The sequence below is a fragment of the Bombyx mori genome, chromosome 26 (genome assembly GCF_030269925.1).
Source record: "Bombyx mori chromosome 26, ASM3026992v2".
Classification (NCBI taxonomy): Eukaryota; Metazoa; Arthropoda; class Insecta; order Lepidoptera; family Bombycidae; genus Bombyx; species Bombyx mori.
In genome coordinates this window covers 584,331-603,580 of record NC_085132.1, presented here as the reverse complement: position 1 = coordinate 603,580, position 19,250 = coordinate 584,331, and the positions used below count along the sequence as shown (strand labels likewise).

General features: G+C 37.3%; 1 protein-coding gene across 2 annotated transcripts; it reads left to right on the top strand.

The window, feature by feature from the left end:
* Positions 1-1,368: 1,368 nt before the first annotated feature.
* Positions 1,369-9,786, top strand: S (star). Of its 2 annotated transcripts, none has more exon segments than NM_001043712.1 (6): positions 1,369-1,407; positions 1,913-2,168; positions 2,777-2,967; positions 3,636-3,815; positions 4,509-4,661; positions 6,788-6,913. In NM_001043712.1, coding segments are annotated over 6 exon segments (945 nt in total).
* The last annotated feature ends 9,464 nt before the right edge of the window (positions 9,787-19,250 follow it).

Sequence of the window (19,250 nt, the reverse complement as noted above, 5' to 3'; positions counted from 1 at the left end):
CGAGTTTTAAAGTCTTATCTCATTTGTTGGATGTGTAGTTTATTTCTACTTTACTTACCCAGTACTATTAATATTCATTATGGCAAAACCCACTATCTACGCCAAAAAAAAAAAGTAAATAGTTGAAGGACTACAATGGCTTAATACACATGGCGCCAAGCGCTAACCGAAACTCATAAACACAATATTTGAATGGAATTGTAAAATCGGATACCATTCAAACGGAATACTGCAAGTGAAGTAAATTGTCCCGTCATAATAAGGTGACACCCTACAAAACTTGCATACGTTTCGTCATGCCCTCTCTCAACATCATACATCAACTCTCTCCGGGTCATCCAATCTGGTTTCTGCAGGATAGCTGTCGGAGTAAGCCATGGTAAGGCGTGGTATATGAGGGATGTAGATCTTCACGATGACATAAATGTAGTACCGTTAAAAGTATAATCTTAAGGAGCGCTACTTCGATAAAGCTGCGCGACACGAAAACCGCAACAGGGCAAGGCAAAGCCGTTGTCGGCCGAAACATGTCTTGTCAGAACAGCCGGATTCACTCTCGGTGCTTTTAGGCCTCTCAAGCACCGGTCACCGTCCACGTCGAACTCGTTGATAACGACCAAGAGTTTGACGACGAACTAACTCATAGACACAACCCACTGAATTTCTCGCCGAATCTTCTCAGTGGGTCACGATTCCGATCCGGTGGTAGATTCTGCGAAGCAGGTCTTGCTAAGGCTAGTGTTAGCAAATTCTCTCAGATTGAGCCCGTGAGTTCACCTACCCATCTGGACGTCACTGGAATAGCTTCTTATAGGCTACCAGAGAATAGATAGGGGGAATAAAAATAATATTCCTTCAGCAGAAATGACCAGACAGGCTAAAGCTTTGCAATACTATATGGTAGATTTGGTTTTCGTCGTATTTCAAAATCTATCAACCTGGAAATTTTAACATCGAACATAAAAACTGTAAGTGGGACTTGATTAAAATTAATAAACTGACTGGGTAGAATTGAAATAACTCCATTTCAATTCTACAATTATCAAATTGGAAGAAATTTCAATTTTGCTCTAGCAATGAATTTAGCTGCTTAATGCCTTTTTTTATTTTTGCTCTTTGGTTCACATTCCACAATTTTATTTGTCAATGACTAATAGAATTGTTCATGTTTCATGACGTTTAGAAGTAGTTTTTCATAACTTTCGGCTGTCGTCGAAGAAAACTCTTCTTCTGAGTAACAGTACAAGTTAATTAGGAATTGTTGTTTATAGTCAGTCACAAAAATTACTAAGTAATATACTCATAAATTCAGTTAGGTAGTACAAGAAAAACATAAGTGGTTTATGTCCCTTTTTTGTGTTTTTTTTAATGCAAGGTATCGAAAACAAAGTGATAATGGCCGAAAAGGTATGATATTACACTATAATCTTGGGCGGGGTACATCAGTTGTATTTAGACTAAATACTTTTAATATTTTACAACGGCAAATACAGCAATTAATGGCCAAATGTTGGCTGTAAAAAATCATATCGAATTGAATAAAAAAAACACCTGTCCCTGTCAAACAGTGTCAAAAAAACTTTTTTGACAACCCGGGACGCCAAATTTCCAGTGTGCTAAGTTAAAATTGATAAATTTATAAAAAAAATATTTCATTATTCAAATTTATCGTGAATGTTCGTATTACAGTGTAGCGGGTGTACACTCTAATTTATATTTGTTATTTATCGGTTATCTAAATAAAGTGCAAGAAGTATCATTTTATATCTTTGCTTAACTTTCTTGTGAACTAGATGTAACCTTTTTAATCCCTTATCTTAAAATTATTTAGTGAACAAAAAACTTGAATCATAGTTATATCGTTAACAAAAATTAATTAATAAACTATAACTGTATTTAATTAATATTTTAGACAGATCAAGATAACCCACCTCCACCTGTAGAAGAACCTGGCCAAGCTATGGACAAACCCCCAGAACCTAAACCCAACCTAATAGACAAGCTTGTAATAATTTTTGCCGAATCGACACATAGCCCTCGATTCACATTGCCGGCATTCATGAAAGCTCCACCGAATGAGTTGTACCGACGATTGCTACCAGCAATGCTCTTTGTTTTGACATTTGTGACTGTCATGACGATGCTCTTAATTTACATGGACACAGTTGGTAAGTCATAAAATGAATGATATTTGCTTCTCAACTGAGTGATCGCTTACCATTGTATATGATGAAATTACATTGCTTGGTGACCGCATCAATCTGTTAAATACGTATTTTGATCACAGTAACAGAATATGTACATGTTTAAAACTGTCCCAACAGAAAAAAAAAAACTTATGATGTTCAAGAGTTCTTGTTAGTGGAACTAACTACAGCCTTTTATTTTGCTCTATCTAACTTTATAGCTTAGTAATCTTTACTAATTTTACAGTTTTGGAGTTATATTTAAATTTAAGTTATGTAATCTATGTTTACATAAGTTTTCAACTTTGGTAAATTTAATAATAATAATATACTTATTTTTACAAAAATCCTAACTTGCCTTAACCATTTTTCATTTACTATTAGAATATTTATTTATGCCAAATATGTTAGTCTGGGCTGGGTTGCATATTTGTTACTGCAGACTCTGTTTTTGACTGTCATCAGCTGTAGCTCAATCTGTTTTTATTTTTATTTTATTTTTTACTGAAATGAAAACTTATGATAACTTATAAATAATATAACTTGTAAACTTTATGAAAACGTATAAATAATAAATTTATTACCTTTAGCATTGGGAGCCCAACAGTTCCGCTTAAACATGACCCGTGACTATGAGCTGGCTCGTATAGGTCAGGGCTCGGCAGCATTGATCGCCTATGTCAGACAACTACATTTGACTGCTCGTTCGAAACCTCAAGATGTTGTTACCACACCTACAGAACAGGTGAAGGTTTTGGATTCCATTTTTGGAGAGGAATTGGTGAGTTCACTTTTGCCTATCTGATATTTCACAAAATGAGAAAACAGTTCTTTTTAGTTCTATAAAAGCAGTAATATAAAGGACAAAGCATATTTTAGTATTTTACTCATTGTTAGAGATTCCCAACTTCGATAAATATTTTAGGTTGGTAAAATACAGATGCTAATTTTTCATTAGTTATTTTTTTTTATTGCTTAGATTCTTAAATGGATGGACGAGCTCACAGCCCACCTGGTGTTAAGTGGATACTGGAGCCCATAGACATCTACAACGTAAATGCGCCACACACCTCGAGATATAAGTTCTAAGATCTCAGTATAGTTACAATGGCTACCCCACCCTTCGAACCGAAACGCATTACTGCTTCACGGCGGAAATAGGCGGGGTGGTGGTACCTACCCGTGCGGACTCCCAAGAGGTCCTACCACCAATGAATAGTTAGTTTACATTATATTATACACTTACATTCAATATCAGCCATTTAAACTTTTATTTCCTGCATTACACTAACTATTATGGCTTACCTGGTACCAAGCTGTTGCAGCAGTGTGAGTACTAAACACCACCAGGGGGCATTAGGAGAAAGTAATAAAATTATCAATATGTTGATATACAAACTTGCTTGTACACAATTTTTTTTATTACTGCTGCAATAAACGTATGTCTAGTACAATGGCACATTTGTGGAGTGGATGGCTTCTGGTGGACGATGGCAAAGCACCAGCTATCTGGAATCAGCACGGGGCTGGTCAGGACTGGTGGCCAGGGCGGCACCTCAGGACTATTTCGCACTCCGAGCTGCGAGGACTCTGCACGCCTGTCTGAGCCCGAACCAACACCCCAGGGAGGTATGTTGCACTAGGGTCTACGATTGGTGGACAATGATTGTTGTTATACAGGACATATCATCATCATGTATATACATTTTATAAGCATTGGAAGTGAGAGCTTAAAGACATCTGTTTCTTGATTCATATTTGATGACTAATATGATAGCACCAAGCCAAACCAATCCAAAAAGAAACAAAAATAAAAAGATACCGGATAGGAACGAAGTTCCTTATTATAAAAATATTAATTTTAAGTTCTATTCGAGGTATAAAGAAAATAAAACTGGAGGTTTCGCAACAACTCACGATCATTCGGTAACATGCAAACTTATTGTGGTACACTTCATTCACTGTTGTTTGCATAAGAGTTAGTGTATTGCGCAAAAAGACGGCTCTGAGATCGTGGTCAATGAATGATAAAAAAATGTAATTTTTTGTACGTTATTACAAAGTTAAGTCGTACACTGTGTGAATTACTATTTTGTATGTTATTACAAAGCTAAGTCGTACACTGTGTGCATTACTAATAAAAATCTTACGTTACGGACTTTTTTTCCCGGATAGGGTACCCCTCCGCATAAGGAACTTCGAAAATGTCATCTTAATAATTAAAATATAATAATGTATATTACCTCCCCTGCGATCTACCCTTTGTGTACAGCAATAAGGGAGCAAGAGTGGAACCTAATGATGATATTTGTGATGTATCAGATAAGTTACGAGGAGGAAGGGTTCTGGACCCGCGTGCTGTGCCTGCCGCTGTACACGGTGCTGGCGGCCGCCGAGCTGAGCGCGTGCCGCTACGTGGTGCTGGACGCGCCGCCCGCCCTGCGCGTGCTGCCCTTCCGCAGCCTGCAGCTACAGGTACCCTCCCACCAATCCCACCAGAGCTATTCAGTTGATTTATGTTGTTAAATTCTAAACTGGAACATAATAATATACTTGTTAAACAGCATAATATACTTTTTACCACCTGCTGGACATTGCTGCTTATTCTCCAGCAAAGGTCTTTTATGACACCCTCGGGAAGAGATGTCACAACCCTAGGGGATTTATTTTTACTGGTGGTAGGACCTCTTATGAGTCCGCACGGGTAGGTACCACCACCCCGCTTATTTCTGCCGTGAAGCAGTAATGCGTTTTGGTTTGAAGGGTGGGGCAGCCGTTGTAACTATAATGGGTGTACCTCAGGGTTCCATTTTGGGTCCTTTTTTATTTCTAATATATATAAACGATTTGCCTAGTTTTATTGAGTCCCGACACGAGGTCGTATTATTCGCAGATGATACATCTTTATTATTTAAAATTAAACGACAATTACAAGTCTATGACGAAGTGAATGATGCGATTTCGTGTGTGGTTCATTGGTTCCGTATCAATAACCTATTATTGAATAGTAAAAAAACGAAATGTATTAAATTTACTTTAAAATGTATTAAATCATCTTTAAATGTGAGACAAGTAGATAGTAATGTAATTGTTTCTGAGGAATCATTGGAGCTTGTTGAGTCAACCGTATTTCTTGGTATAACAGTGGACTCCAAACTGCAGTGGGGACCTCATATTCATAAATTGGCGAGTAAGCTTAGCTCTGCAGCATACGCAGTAAAAAAAATTAGAATGTTAACAAATGCGGACACGGCTCGTTTAGTTTACTTTAGTTACTTCCACAGTGTCATGTCCTATGGCATTTTGCTATGGGGCAATGCGGCCGATGTAGAAATGATATTTATTCTGCAGAAAAGAGCTATACGTGCTATTTATAACATGCACTCAAGGGAATCCCTGAGGGAAAAATTTAAAGAAATTAAAGTTCTCACTATGCCATCCCAGTACATCTTTGAAAATTTGATGTATGTTCGTAAACATATTGAGGAGTTTCCTAAGATGTCGGACATACATAATAAAAATACTAGGAACAAACACAAGCTTGTTGTGCCGATGAGTAGGTTACATAAGATACGAAATTCATTCGGGTGTTTGTCTGTGCGCCTGTACAACAAAATCCCACAAGATGTTCAGAACCTACATATACATAGGTTTAAGAAAACTATTAAAGAACATCTGTGCAATAAAGCTTACTATAAAGTCAATGATTATCTAGAAGATTGCACAAAGTGGGAATGAGTTGCTCGCTCCGGGAATTTCAATATTGTAAAATTGTTATGTTATAATTACTTATTGTAATATAAATATTTAAAAAAATAATAATATTTAAAATAAAAATAAAAATCTAATATTTAAAAAAAAAAAAAAAAAAAAACATGCCCGCTGAGTTTCTTGCCAATTCTTCTCAGGACGGAGGCTAATTCTTGTGAATTGGCGGTAATTCTTTTGACGTTCAACAAGTATGTACTTTCATTTATGTTGAATAAAACTTTTTTTGATTTTGATTTGATTTGATTTGATTTGAGATATTGGAACTTACATCTCAAGGTGGGTGGCGCATTGTTGTAGATGTCTATGGGCTCAAGTAACCACTTAACACCAGGTGGGCTGTGAGCTCGTCCGACCATCTAAGCAATAAAAAAATAATCATAATTTTTATGCATAAAAATACAAAGTCTATCAATCATTCACTTGCTTAACTAATTTGATTGAGTTACTCATTGTACTAAATCCACAATATTTAGTGATGTCCAAGACCTGACACTATCAACAGATTTTAAATTATATTAATCAAAATAAAAATTAGAACCTAATTAAGATATTCAACATTTAAATCTGTGAACCATTTTCTTCAAATACATAGATTCTGAGCATTTTTTTTTTTTTTATTGCTTATATAGGTGGACGTGCTCACAGCCCACCTTTCTAAGGTCTCAGTATAGTTACAACGGCTACCCCACCCTTCAAACCGAAACGCATTACTTCACGACAGAAATGGGCAGGGCGGTGGTACCTACCCGTGCGGACTCACAAGAGGTCCTACCACCAGTGACAGTTTAGCTGAGAGTCTCAGAGTGACCGTCTTACCGCTTTTATTCCAGGTACTGGAAGTGATACAATCAGACCCTGAAATACGCAATCAAACAACAGATTTTCTCCTGTCAAAGAATTACACAGTTGCAGCTACCTTCAAGGATAGCATTATGTACTCTTTAAAGACAAATTAATAGGGCGGACTCAGGACCATCTTGGGTGACCTGTTCACAAACCATTAAGTTATTCCCGAATGATGGAGTGAGTATACACGTTTGGCTTACATACAGCATCCTCATCTAAAGAAGTAAGTTAAGAAATAAAAAAAAAACTATTCCTAAAAATATTAATATTTTACACCATCTAGTTTCATTGTTTTGTAGCAACGTTGCATTTTCACTGTACATGCATTTTCATTGTACAGATTGCAGCTTCAACGTATTGAAATTTAAAATCAATATTTTGCATTTAGTTTCATTCTTAAAAAAATAATGTTATGAACATACCGTTTGTACTCATATTAGTCTATCAACTAAATATTAAATAAATATTAAAATATTTATTGTTGTACAAAGATGATTGTTTGAAAAATGAAATAATAATATTTGATTTGTCCACTCACTGTATCTGTTATAGATTATTTCTACAATAGATTAATTACTGATGGTCTGATTAGTGTAACTGTGATTTTTATATTACTACTTCAATTAAAACATCAAAAATAAGAAGTTCTCAATTCGGGTCATGTTTTTTTTATGGATATTTAAATTAAAGCTTTAATCTTTTTAAATTAGCTAATGATTATAACGTTTCACAATTTAACAATATCTCATTTTTAATTCTTAAATTTGATTCTAATTATTGAATGTAATAGTAATTTTAATAATTAAATTAATTAGTTAAACATAATTACTTAAAATGCTAATTCACAATCAAAAGACTTGTGTGTTTGAAATATTGAATTTAATGTAAATTATTTCCTTATGAAAGTGCCTTAAAAGTAATATGATTAAAATACAATAGATAATTAAGCTAATTATTACCATTTCTCAAAAGTTCTTAAAACAGGAGAATTACATTATACAGGGTGCTTTTTTCGACAATCCATAGATCTGTTTGTCTGATCCCCTGGTGAGGGGAATCCATTTACATTTAGTTTTTATTAATGATATAGAGGGCAGAAGTATAAAGAGCACCATCTTGTATAGGGGAGAAGTTAAAAAGTGTTCACTTGTAAACAAGTTATTGTTGGAAGATTCAATGAAATAGCACTAGTGTAGGAAGTGGAAATGATATGAATATAGCAGTTTTTGAACAGAGTGAAGTGTCGTAGGTTATGGCGTTGTTTTTAACATCTCTCCACTTGCTGCTATGGCTTCCTTTCAATGGACACTTTTTAATATACAAAGATGATGCTCCTTACTCCTACCCTCCATAATTAATGAATATACTTTTAGTACTCCTTGAAGCAGCTTAAACACGGTGTAATAACTGTAATAACTGTTCGTTTACTTGTCTAGGGGAGTATGTGTCTCTCTCTCTCTCTCTCTCTGTCTCTTTGTGTCATATTGAATGTTTAATGAAGGCAATTAAGCAAGTGTTGTAGTTATTGTAAACAATCACTAGTTCCCTCCTTTTCTGTAGTTGATGTGAAAGGGATGCACCGCTTGTCACCGCGTGCTCTACGGATACTTGTGAGCTTCTAGTGTTAGCCGCGTGACGTCACACGAAATTTTAAATGTTCTTATTTTAAGTATCTTATAATCTTATGAGATGATTAATGTTTGTGAAAAGAAAAACGATTAATATTTTAAGATTATTTTAATTTAATTTTATTAATCATTCCAATTACTATTATTATTATTATTAATTCCATTATATTATTTTTAATTAAGTTATTAATAAGACTGAACTGATCTGATATTATTTGAATGGTAAAAAAAAACAGTAATTATTTGGTTTTTCAAAATAAAGCATATATGTTTATGTTTAGTGTCGGCAATTCGGTAGCGATGCATTGACATCTTTATTGCCATGGCTGATGGTCCCTAAACCGTCCGCGCCCGCGCCCCCCGCACAGTTCGGTAGTTAGCGCTCCTGACACACAGTCCGGGTCGTGGCTTCGATTCCCACATCCTACAAACGTTCGTGTGATGAACAGATTTGTTTGCTCTTTGTCTGGGTGTTTATAAAAGATGAAAAAATAAACACGCGAATACATATGAAAGTAGATTTTCTAATAGGTTGTTCGGAAAGTAATTTCGTTTTTTTTGTAAAAATGAACCCATACATTGAGCTTAGAGGATAATCCCAGGCCTTTCATAAATTTAACCTCAGTTCGATCTAACGTGCTGTTATTCGCCAGTTCGCATCAACTAATACCTTTATCGCGTCTTTATCAGCTTCAACCGGCCTTCCCGAACGTGGTACATCTTCGACATCAAAATGTCCGGATCGAAACTTAAGCGAACCAGTTCTGGCACTGGCGTACTGCCAACACACCTTCTCATACACATCGGTCAATTTCTTACTGGCTTGAACAGCATTTTTACCCTTTCTGTAGTAAAACAGTAAGATATGTCGAAAATGCTGCTTATTGCTCTCCATATTTAAAAAGGCACCTACCAACCAAAAACTACTGCGTAAAATTAATTGGAATTTTTCACACACAAGCCTTGCTATATGAGCTCTCAAAGCATATAAAAATTTTACGGCTTAAATGTGAAGTTGGGTGCAAAAAAATGCAATTAAATCCTCTGTCGGGAAAAAACGAAATTACTTTTCGAACAACCCAATACGTTTAATGCCGAGTGTGCAGATTGAATCAAAAAAAAAAAAACGCGGCAAGTGCAGCAGAATACGCGCAGACCGGGAATTGCAAAGCGCGGGCGGCTCAGGTTAACTTGGTTATTAAGTGAATGTCAATTTCAGTATTAGCACTAATACGATATTAATTTTTTAATTTTGTCGAACGTCTCGACCGTTCCGCTACTTGTAAGTAAGTGTACTATCGTGTAGCTTTAGTTTTGTAAGCGCTCAATTTTACCAATAAAATTATTGCTTTAAATGATGAGTTTTATTGAATATCGGACGGTGAATGCAGGCGGACTTTTTTCAACAATGGTTTCAGCCGACTTCAGTGAAACGAACAGCGTCACGCCTTAGGGCAGCGGTCGGGGGACCGGAGTAAATTACCCCAAATGGGGTAAAATGAAATTTTGGGGGGTAAAAATGACTTTGGTAAATAAAAAAAAAATAGAAGCGAAACTTCTTTAGAATCGTTAAATTTTTAGTTATTTTTCCATTTTAAAATTATCATGGTGGCTATAACATGAAAGATACTAAAAAGAAGCGATTTCGTTTTTTTTTGTTCTTCGCCATAGGGTAATAATTAAAACTAAATAAATAATCAACTTACACAAAAATATTTAGGGGTAATAATTAGAAAAGTTCCCCGACCGCTGCCTTAGGGTCAATTTATAGTAGCGCAGAGTCGAAGCGCATCGAAGCGCCAATTCTTTACAAGTAAAGCGAAGCCGCTCAAACTCTTTTACGTGTAGTAACGGGCATCAACAGCAGTGCTATTGAATCACTTACCAGTCGACTCTCGTAGATGAAACGTGTGTAAAATGGTTGACATTGATCTTGCTGTGATATTACTTATTATATCGGAAGTTGCAGAAGAATACGAAGAAGGAAGAAAAAGAAAGCGGAATTATAGTGTTCGCAACTTGTGGAAGAAAAGACGTATTTGTGGTGAATTTACTACTTTTTGCGTTGATTTATATCGATACCCGAGTTTTTTCGATTTTAATTTTCAATTTCCGACTGATTAAGCATAGGTTCGCTAGTGGGCGCATAGATACGCGAGAATGCGCGCGCACAAATCAGACTTGTTCACGCGCAGACGCGCGAATTCCGAAGAATGCGCGCGTCTTAATCTAAGAAGTAACGTGTGCGTTACTCTGTGGAGTTAAGGTTGAATTTGTTATGTTCAGTTTTGGATAGACGCTTCGATGTGCTTCGACTCTGCCCTAGTATAAATTGACCCTTGATTAATTAAATAGTCACACTAAACAAACACAGCCCACTGAGTTTCTCCCGGATCTTCTTAGTAGGTCGCGATTCCGATCCGTTGGTAAATTCTGCAAAGCACTGCTCTTGCCCGGGCCAGTGTTAGCAGAGGCTTTCAGGTTGAGCCCGTGAGCTCACCTATCCGTTCGCGAGAAGCTAACCCTTTAGGCTACCAGCGAATAAGTAGAAGGAAAATATTTAGTTTATAAATCTTTTCTCATATAATTTTTTATTTGGATAAATATCGACTATCGTAAAAACGCAGTTTAAGACGTATGACGTAATATTAATAAAATCAGCATCGATAATTTTTTTGTTTATTGGAGAGGAGAATAGATTTGACATAGAGTACGTCAGAGGTATAGATTAGTATTTAATTTGAAAATGTTAAGATTATTCAATTTTAATTCCAAATAGCTGCACTCGTAACAACATGCAATTTTATATTAAAACATAGAAGCCAACGATTCAGTAAGCTAACTACACAACATAATTTTAGGTGAACATACACGCACACACATTCTCTGTTATATATTCATATAATTTCATATCAATTTGACGTCTGGTTCAAAAGGTTTTTACTGGTGGTAGGACCTCTTGTGAGTCCGCACGGGTAGGTACCACCGCCCTGCCTATTTCTGCCGTGAAGCAGTAATGCGTTTCGGTCTGAAGGGTAGGGCAGCCGTTGTAACTATACTGAGATCTTAGAACTTATATCTCAAGGTGGGTGGCGCATTTACGTTGTAGATGTCTATGGGCTCCAGTAACCACTTAAAACCAGGTGGGCTGTGAGCTCGTCCATCCATCTAAGCAATAAAAAAAAATTGCCTGATTTTATATTCGCTCTGCTATTCGCGTATTGTTATTCCTAGCGCAAGTATACTGTCGTTTACGTGGAAAAACGCCTATGGATTTACTCGAGATTAAAATCATGGAATAGGTTATTCCTCGTATAGTTACTCGTGTATAAATTTAAGTTTGGTCGAATCCACCCTAAGTAATTAATTAGGTACCTTTAGATTGTTATCCGGTGCTTGTCGAAGATTCAACCTGACGTACCCAGCCGGTCTAGGTTTGTGCTTACAACTAATAAGGGAATACAATAAAACGAATTTATAATACATAATTATTGTTTATTCACTAACAAGTACATCCCCCTAACCGCCAGTACCTAGCCCCTGTACACGAATTAACTACAACTAAATGATATCTACATATCAACAGGGAAAAATAATAATATTTAAATTGTGCGAATAACATGTTTATTGAAACTTATAATTACTTACAACACGCCGTAAGATTATTGCTTTCGAAATCTCATACAAGTCATGTAGCATCGAAGGACTACACAGCTATTTATTTATTTACAAAGTATTTGTAAAATTATACACGATAATGATTACTCGATCCTTTCATAAGTAGTTTGTAAATTATTTTATACTAGCTGACCCGGCAGACTTCGTAGTGCCTCAATCGACAAACAAAAGACTTTTGTCTATACTAATATTATAAAGAGGAAAGATTTGTTTGTTTGTTTGTTTCGAATAGGCTCCGAAACTACTGGACCGATTTGAAAAATTCTTTTTCCATTAGAAGCAGACATTGTCCCTGATGAACATAGGCTACTTTTTTAAATTTTTTTTTTTTTGGTTTCATGTGTGTTTTAATGTTTCCGAAGCGAAGCGAGGGCGGGTCGCTAGTATAAAATAAACTTAAAACAAACAAAAGGAATCCGTCCGACGGGGGACACATCAAAGGAAAAATATAATTTTTATTTTTATTTAATTCCGGGCATTTTCATATTTATCTACCTTTTAAACCTTCTCTGGACTCCCACAAATAATTCAAGACTAAAATTAGCAAAATCGGTCCAGCCGTTCTCGAGTTTTAGCGAGACTAACGAACAGCGATTCATTTTTATATATAGAGATTTTTCGCAAATTTCCGCTGCCGTTTTGAATCGATCTCGTTATAACAATCGTTTTTAAAACAACGCTTTATGAAGAAACTCAATAAACAGAAGCAGCGGAGTCGGTGCCGCGCGCGACCCACCCTATAACCCAACTACCAATTATAATGCGATTGTAAACGAGATAATAACTGAAGACATGAGTGGATGAAGGGGTTAATTTATTTATTTATACTTTATTTCAGTTTTTGAAGTTATACTTCTTTAGGCGCGTTATGAAAAATTGATGAGAGTGAAATTTTACGATGCGCGCGCACCGTGACACAAAATTTACAGAAATGAAGTTGGCCACTAAATCGCTCATTACAATACGACCGACGTAACTTGGCGAGTCTGAATATAGCCGCAGGTGAACTTTCCGAACCGTACTGAGAATTACCGAATTTATACGATGTCAAGAAAAGGGATGTCCAATATGCGTGTTTGAGGATGTGGTTTAATCGATTTTTTTTCAAATTGATTAAAATTTAAATAAAAAAAAAGTATAACTTCTTAAGCGCGTACATAAATACACGCACCCTTTTTTATACTCTATGTTTAGTAACTTAAAAAATCTAACACATAACTATCATTACATACATTTTATATCATTACATTTGTTTTTTTTTTCTCCTACCAAGTGCCTGCTGTAAAAGCTATTAATCAGCAGTCCCTCGATCTTGCTCAATATGATTTTCAAAAGACTGTTGCCACTGTCACGGACTCGACGCAATAACGATGCACTTCTCTTCCGCATTATTGAAAAGAAGTCATCGGTGTGAGATGTCGCAAACATTGCGGATGCACTACAAAAGCGCGGCAGTGACAACATTATCCTAAATCAGTTAGGTACCTTTTTTAAGATTTTTGAGTTTTTACATTGAATGAAGGTGTTATGTGCCTATAAGCCATATTAGACCTTAAAACTCCGGGTTTAAAGGCTATTTTTAGAAATTGCATGTGATGAAGGAGTTAAATACGAAGAAAACATATAAGTAACAAAAGTTTGTTGTCCGTTTTCTCAAAATTAACAAATTGTTTCAGATCCCCTTTATCCACTCATGTCTTCAACTAATCCGTGCGGTTTCCTTGTGTCGAGATTATCATGTTAATGTTGGTCTACTATGGAGTTTTGGTTTATGCATGGAGGGTAGAATCTCATCTCAATGTATAGTAGATTGAAGGGAATTGGTACATTTTCCAATTCCGGTACAATTTTTTAGCGGTATTACTTAGGGTCACGTCAACCGATTTCTTCGTGTGGTAATTATGAACGAGCCAATTGTTTTCGACAAAATTTTGGAATAAAGTTTTTTATTTTTACAAATTGCACAAACTAGAAAGAAAGTGACCGTAAGCCTGAGTATCAGTGATTGCGGTGGGAGGTCGTCAGACAACAACTTGCAACAGTTACTTCAAGTTGAATACATCAAGCCGCGCCGCGCCCTTGGTATTTTCACATTCAACATATTATTTTCCTCTTTTCAATTTGAAAATCACATTAACTTTAGATGTAAGATAAAAAAATATTTCCTATTTTTTCCAATTTGGTCCCGAAACTTTTTTTTGCCATTGTGTCCTACATCATCGTAACCAGGATGTTTCATTTAAACTTGAGAAAATAATTTAAGATACCAATATTATTCACGGAACTAACTATTCATACCAATAACCGTATTGAACAATCCAATATCATAATATTTAATACTAGTGTTTCACAACTCTATTGCTGCCGGGGAAATGTTGGGAGCATTCGCAGCGCAGATAGTTCTCCGGACATCAAAAATCCAAATTTACATATGCTATTCCCGGCACTATCACCCTCGGTCTTCATTTGAACTTGCGCTAATACTGAATTCACTATGAAACTACAAACAGGTAAAACGGGGCATGACTAATAGCTGCCATTGTGTAGCGAAGATAACTCGGAGCCGACTAAATTAGCAACGGAGATATCTAGCACCTTCCACCTCAACGAACGACCAAGTTAAATGCACAATACAGTAAGCGCCCGAGTTCATGTTCATCCTGAAGAATGCGGTAGTGCTGTGACCTAGTTAATTATGGTAATGTCGATAAAACTACCGATTTAGTCAACAGGTGTCAATTTGGTTTAATGTAACTTAGGGTAATTTTGCAATTTATAAAATAAAATAAATGTTATAAGTAATTACTTGTTTATTTCTAATAAAGAAAAAAAAAATTTTTAAATTCCAATTCAATCACTATCAAACGAAAAGACAAGTGACAGATCAGAGTCGGAATCAGTATGTATCTTTTTTCAATAGGTTTTTTTCTATCTGAACTTGTCGGAAGCGGAGTAGTCATGGGTAAATTTTAATAACACAATAGCGTTGCGTAAATTTTCGATATCGATAAGCGCGCGTCACAACCGTCAAGGACAACACTCGACGTCAGACAAATGCGGGGAGGCGGGCGGAGGTGGGGCGAGCTGTCCCCCGCGCGTCGCCTCTGGCCCCGATGGACATGAACTCGCGCGCATACAGTAATTACACGACTAAGGAACTGCGCAGTACAAAGTCTTGTTTCCAACAGCACTGAAAGACCCCGGTAACCGAATTTGACGTGCAACCTAACTTAAGCATCAGCCCGCTGAGTTTCTCGCCGGATCTTCCCAGCGGGTCGCGATTCCGATCCGGTAGTAGATTCTGCGAAACAGCTACTCTTGAGTTGTTAGATCTCTTTTGAAGGCGTTCGGGTAGCTGTTAGCAAATCCCACCCCTCCTAGATGAGCCTTCGCTCACCCACCTATCCTGGTAAAATCGGAGAGGCCTCCAAGCCACCAGTAATTTCTCATCTCATTCATAAAAAAAAAACAGCCGTTGGTGCTGAATTAAGCCCTCTGTGCCGGCCTTACCAATCATGCGCACCACGTGATCCTCAACGGAGTTGTTTGACTCATAAACACGAACACCGATGAGAATGCATATCGATGCTTGAAATGCAAACATGACTAAGCGACAATAACTGCTTTATACATAAACGATATGCAATAACCATATTCGATGCCCAAAAAATATATATTTCTAGGTCTATTAAAATCATTTCAATCCTACAGCTGGATTCGTTAAAAAAGATGTGTGGTGTCGTGGGACACCGGATAGGAACGAAGTTCCCAATTATAAAACTATTAATTTAGTTTTATTCGAGGTATGAAGAAAGAGAGAGAGAGACAGAGAGAGACAGACAGACAGAGAAACATGCGACGCCGCACAGCTTACAATAGCTTACTATAGCAAAAAGTGTCGTGACAACTTTTCGTAAGAATTTATAGCAAAAAGTGTCGTGACAACTTTTCGTAAGTATTTTTTCCGTCTAGCCCCCTTTCACAACGCGCGATAAGGAACTTCGTTCCAAAAATTGAATTTTTTTCAGGTATTTCAACTTTAAATTGGTCTACTGTAAAGTTCACGCATTGTCGCTTAGTCACGTTTGCCTTTCAACAGTCGATATATTTATTGTATTATATCGAGTGCAGAGACTGCCACGGAGCTATCAAGTTGTCCTACTATCGCATTAGGCGTCCCTAAACACAAACTCTAGATGGAGCGACGACCTGCGCAAGGCAGCTGGCAGTAACTGGATGCGTAGAACCGAAGATCGGGTTCAGTGGCGAGCTTTGGGGGAGGCCATGTCCAGCAGTGGACTGCCGCAGTCTGATTATGATGATATTATGATGAAACACAGACTCAACAAGCAGACTTCCTTCCAACACTTTGTCGCGACAACAAACTTAATGTAACATTCGTATTGAATTGAAACTATATAGTTTAGCAATTTAATGTCGCGTTAAAGTGGTGTGAAATATGTCTGCGTCTCTCGAGGTATGACGTGAGTGCTACAATAATATCTCCTTAGTTTGTGAGACGTCTAAAAAGGCGTTACAAAAGTTTATTAGCATGAAACACCGTAACGTACCGTAATCTCAAAAGTTGAAGATGTTTTCATTGGACAATTGTTGGAACCGTAGACAGAAACTCTAATATTACTTCAATCAGACGTTTCGTTGAGTAAATACATAACAACTCAATCAATTGACGACTTCACTTAGTCGCGCGATAGTCGCTAGCAACAATCGCCTCTAGCGAGCGGCTCCCGTAGGGGGCGGCCACCCTGGGGGGTACCGTGCGGTCGCCCCCAACTAACCAGCTCGTAGGAGTACTAGAGACGTACTGAGCGTACAACAAAGTGTTTAGGTTCCCAAGCTTATTTTGTCTACTACCCACTTTGTGAATAAATTAATTTTATCGCCCCCATTTTTTCATCTACTCAAAAACCACTATAGCGAGAGCTCAGTCGGTGTCTAAAAGTCCTCCTAGATGAAATTATAAATCGCCGCCCAAGCCTCTACACAACGCCCCCCCTTAAGTCTGCAGCGACCACAAGGGGGCGTTATCGCCCACTTTGGGAAAGGCTGGTTTAGAAACTTGATGGTGACGCGGAACCACACGTGCTATTGTTTGATCGGCCACAGTCGAACCGCTCCATAATTATGAACAACTAATTACTGATTGCTTTTTCATCGGTCCTTTAAAAACTATAATTACTCTAAAACTAAATATAATTAATTACATTTAATAATACGCACTAACTTTAATATGTTTTGTTTTGATGATTTAAAGATTGGTCCGTGTTACGAATTCACTTTATAAATGTCTTAAAAAGATCAGTGTGTTGTCGATAATTGTTTTGATCCTTTCATAAATAAAAATACTCTGTTCACTAAATTAATCCTTATTTGGTAATAATTAAAATTAAAATCAAACGAGAAAGACTCAAAATAACTGAAGGATCCAAATTAATATCAAAAGAAAGACAAAGTGTTTACAAATTCGTAGTCATTAGGAGGAGCCAAACGCCATTGAATATGAATCTACGCGTCAGGTTGAGTGTTCTAATAGTTTAAGGGCGCGTTGCGTTCACGGCTCGCTGTTTAACTAGTGGCCCCCCGGTACACTACAAGTGGTCCCCCGGTACACCACAAGTGTCCCTCCGGTACACAAGGGACATTAAAAGAACAGTTTAACTTTTATCGAAACCGGATATTTTAAGTACATTTATAAATTAAAACGACTAACACGAGTTCCCTGGGACGCTATTAACATTTACAAAGTAAAAAACAGGAATGTCAAAAGATAGTTGCGAAAACGCGAATAATATATAATATGGCTTTCTCTGACGAATAAGGTACTTTAAAAAAAAAACAGTAAAATATATTCTAATTTCTTCTTCATAACAACAAATAAAATAATATCATAATTAAAGATAAGAATGATATGCACCATTGTACATAAATATATTATTTTTATATATATGTGGGTACTTCGAAAATACTTTTAAAGATATTTTTCTACTTTAAATTTTCTGCAGAGTTTGGTCGAAACGAAAAACGTCCTTTTACAATCCCTGCGCCCCCCCCCGCAACCCCTTCGGTCGGGTCCCATCGCGGCCCCCAACTAAAATCGTTTGTTTCAATCTTATACCTTTAAACGAACAATTCTTGTATATTAATATATATATAATCTGAATCTCGGAAGCGGCTCCAACGATTTTCATAAAATTTAGTATACAGGAGATTTCGGGGGCGATAAATCGATCTAGCTACGATTTATTTTCAGATAATGTTGTTTTATTCGTGTTTTCAATAATCAACTTTATGACTCTTCCCGACATCTATTGGCGAATAATAATACTATTTTTACTACTTTAAAGACACAATATGGCGTTATAAAAAAAAAAGCCGAGCAAAGCTCGGTCATCATCTAGTGTTATTTGATGACGTAGCGACCAGGGCTATGACGTCACGGGCCGCGACTCGTACCGACACACAAAAAAGGAACGTTTCTCGTTACGACCGACCTCGCGCTACGTTTATAGAAAAGGTATAAAATTTACTTTCATTACTAAGTCTAAATATCAATAGCACGTTCAAACATACACTTTGAAAAGATACAGGGGGTTTTGCGAATAATTCGTAACTTTGTAAGGAGCCGTGGGTTTGTTGGCTCGCCTACATCTTTTCAAATGTTTTCAAACGCATTAACGGTACAGTCGTGAAGCAATGATTTTTGTTATTTTTACATAACGTCCTCTCCCTCCGACATTACCTCCAGACCGTCGACGGTACGAGTCAATAGAAGACATCTAGTTGAGCTGAGTTGCCACACGCGCCCCGTGACATAGAGCAGTTAGTTGACCGGGTGTGGTCCGGAGGCGCGGAGGAGGAGATGCGAAAACCATTGCTCCAAAACTTGACTAACACTTTTGGCACCTGTCTGCCGAGAGCGGATATCATTGCAGGAAGTTGTGGTTGAAGAGGGGGCGCGCGTTGTTGAGCGGCGGCGCGAAGTTGTTGTTGGCTTGGCGGGGGGCGTGCGCGGGGCTGCTGGGGGTGGACTTGAGCTGGTTGATGGAGGGCGTGGGGGCCAGGCGGGGCGAGCGCGGCCCCAGCAGATTGTCCACGTCGATGTTGATGGCGCCGGTGCTGT

Bases quoted from the DNA above. Each gene is read 5' to 3' on its own strand.
- S (XM_012696176.4), top strand. From the start codon at position 1,961: ATGGACAAACCCCCAGAACCTAAACCCAACCTAATAGACAAGCTTGTA. The intron at 3,816-4,508 runs GTATGTTGCACT...GTGATGTATCAG, and splicing joins CGAACCAACACCCCAGGGAG to ATAAGTTACGAGGAGGAAGG. The intron at 4,662-6,787 runs GTACCCTCCCAC...CTTTTATTCCAG, and splicing joins TCCGCAGCCTGCAGCTACAG to GTACTGGAAGTGATACAATC.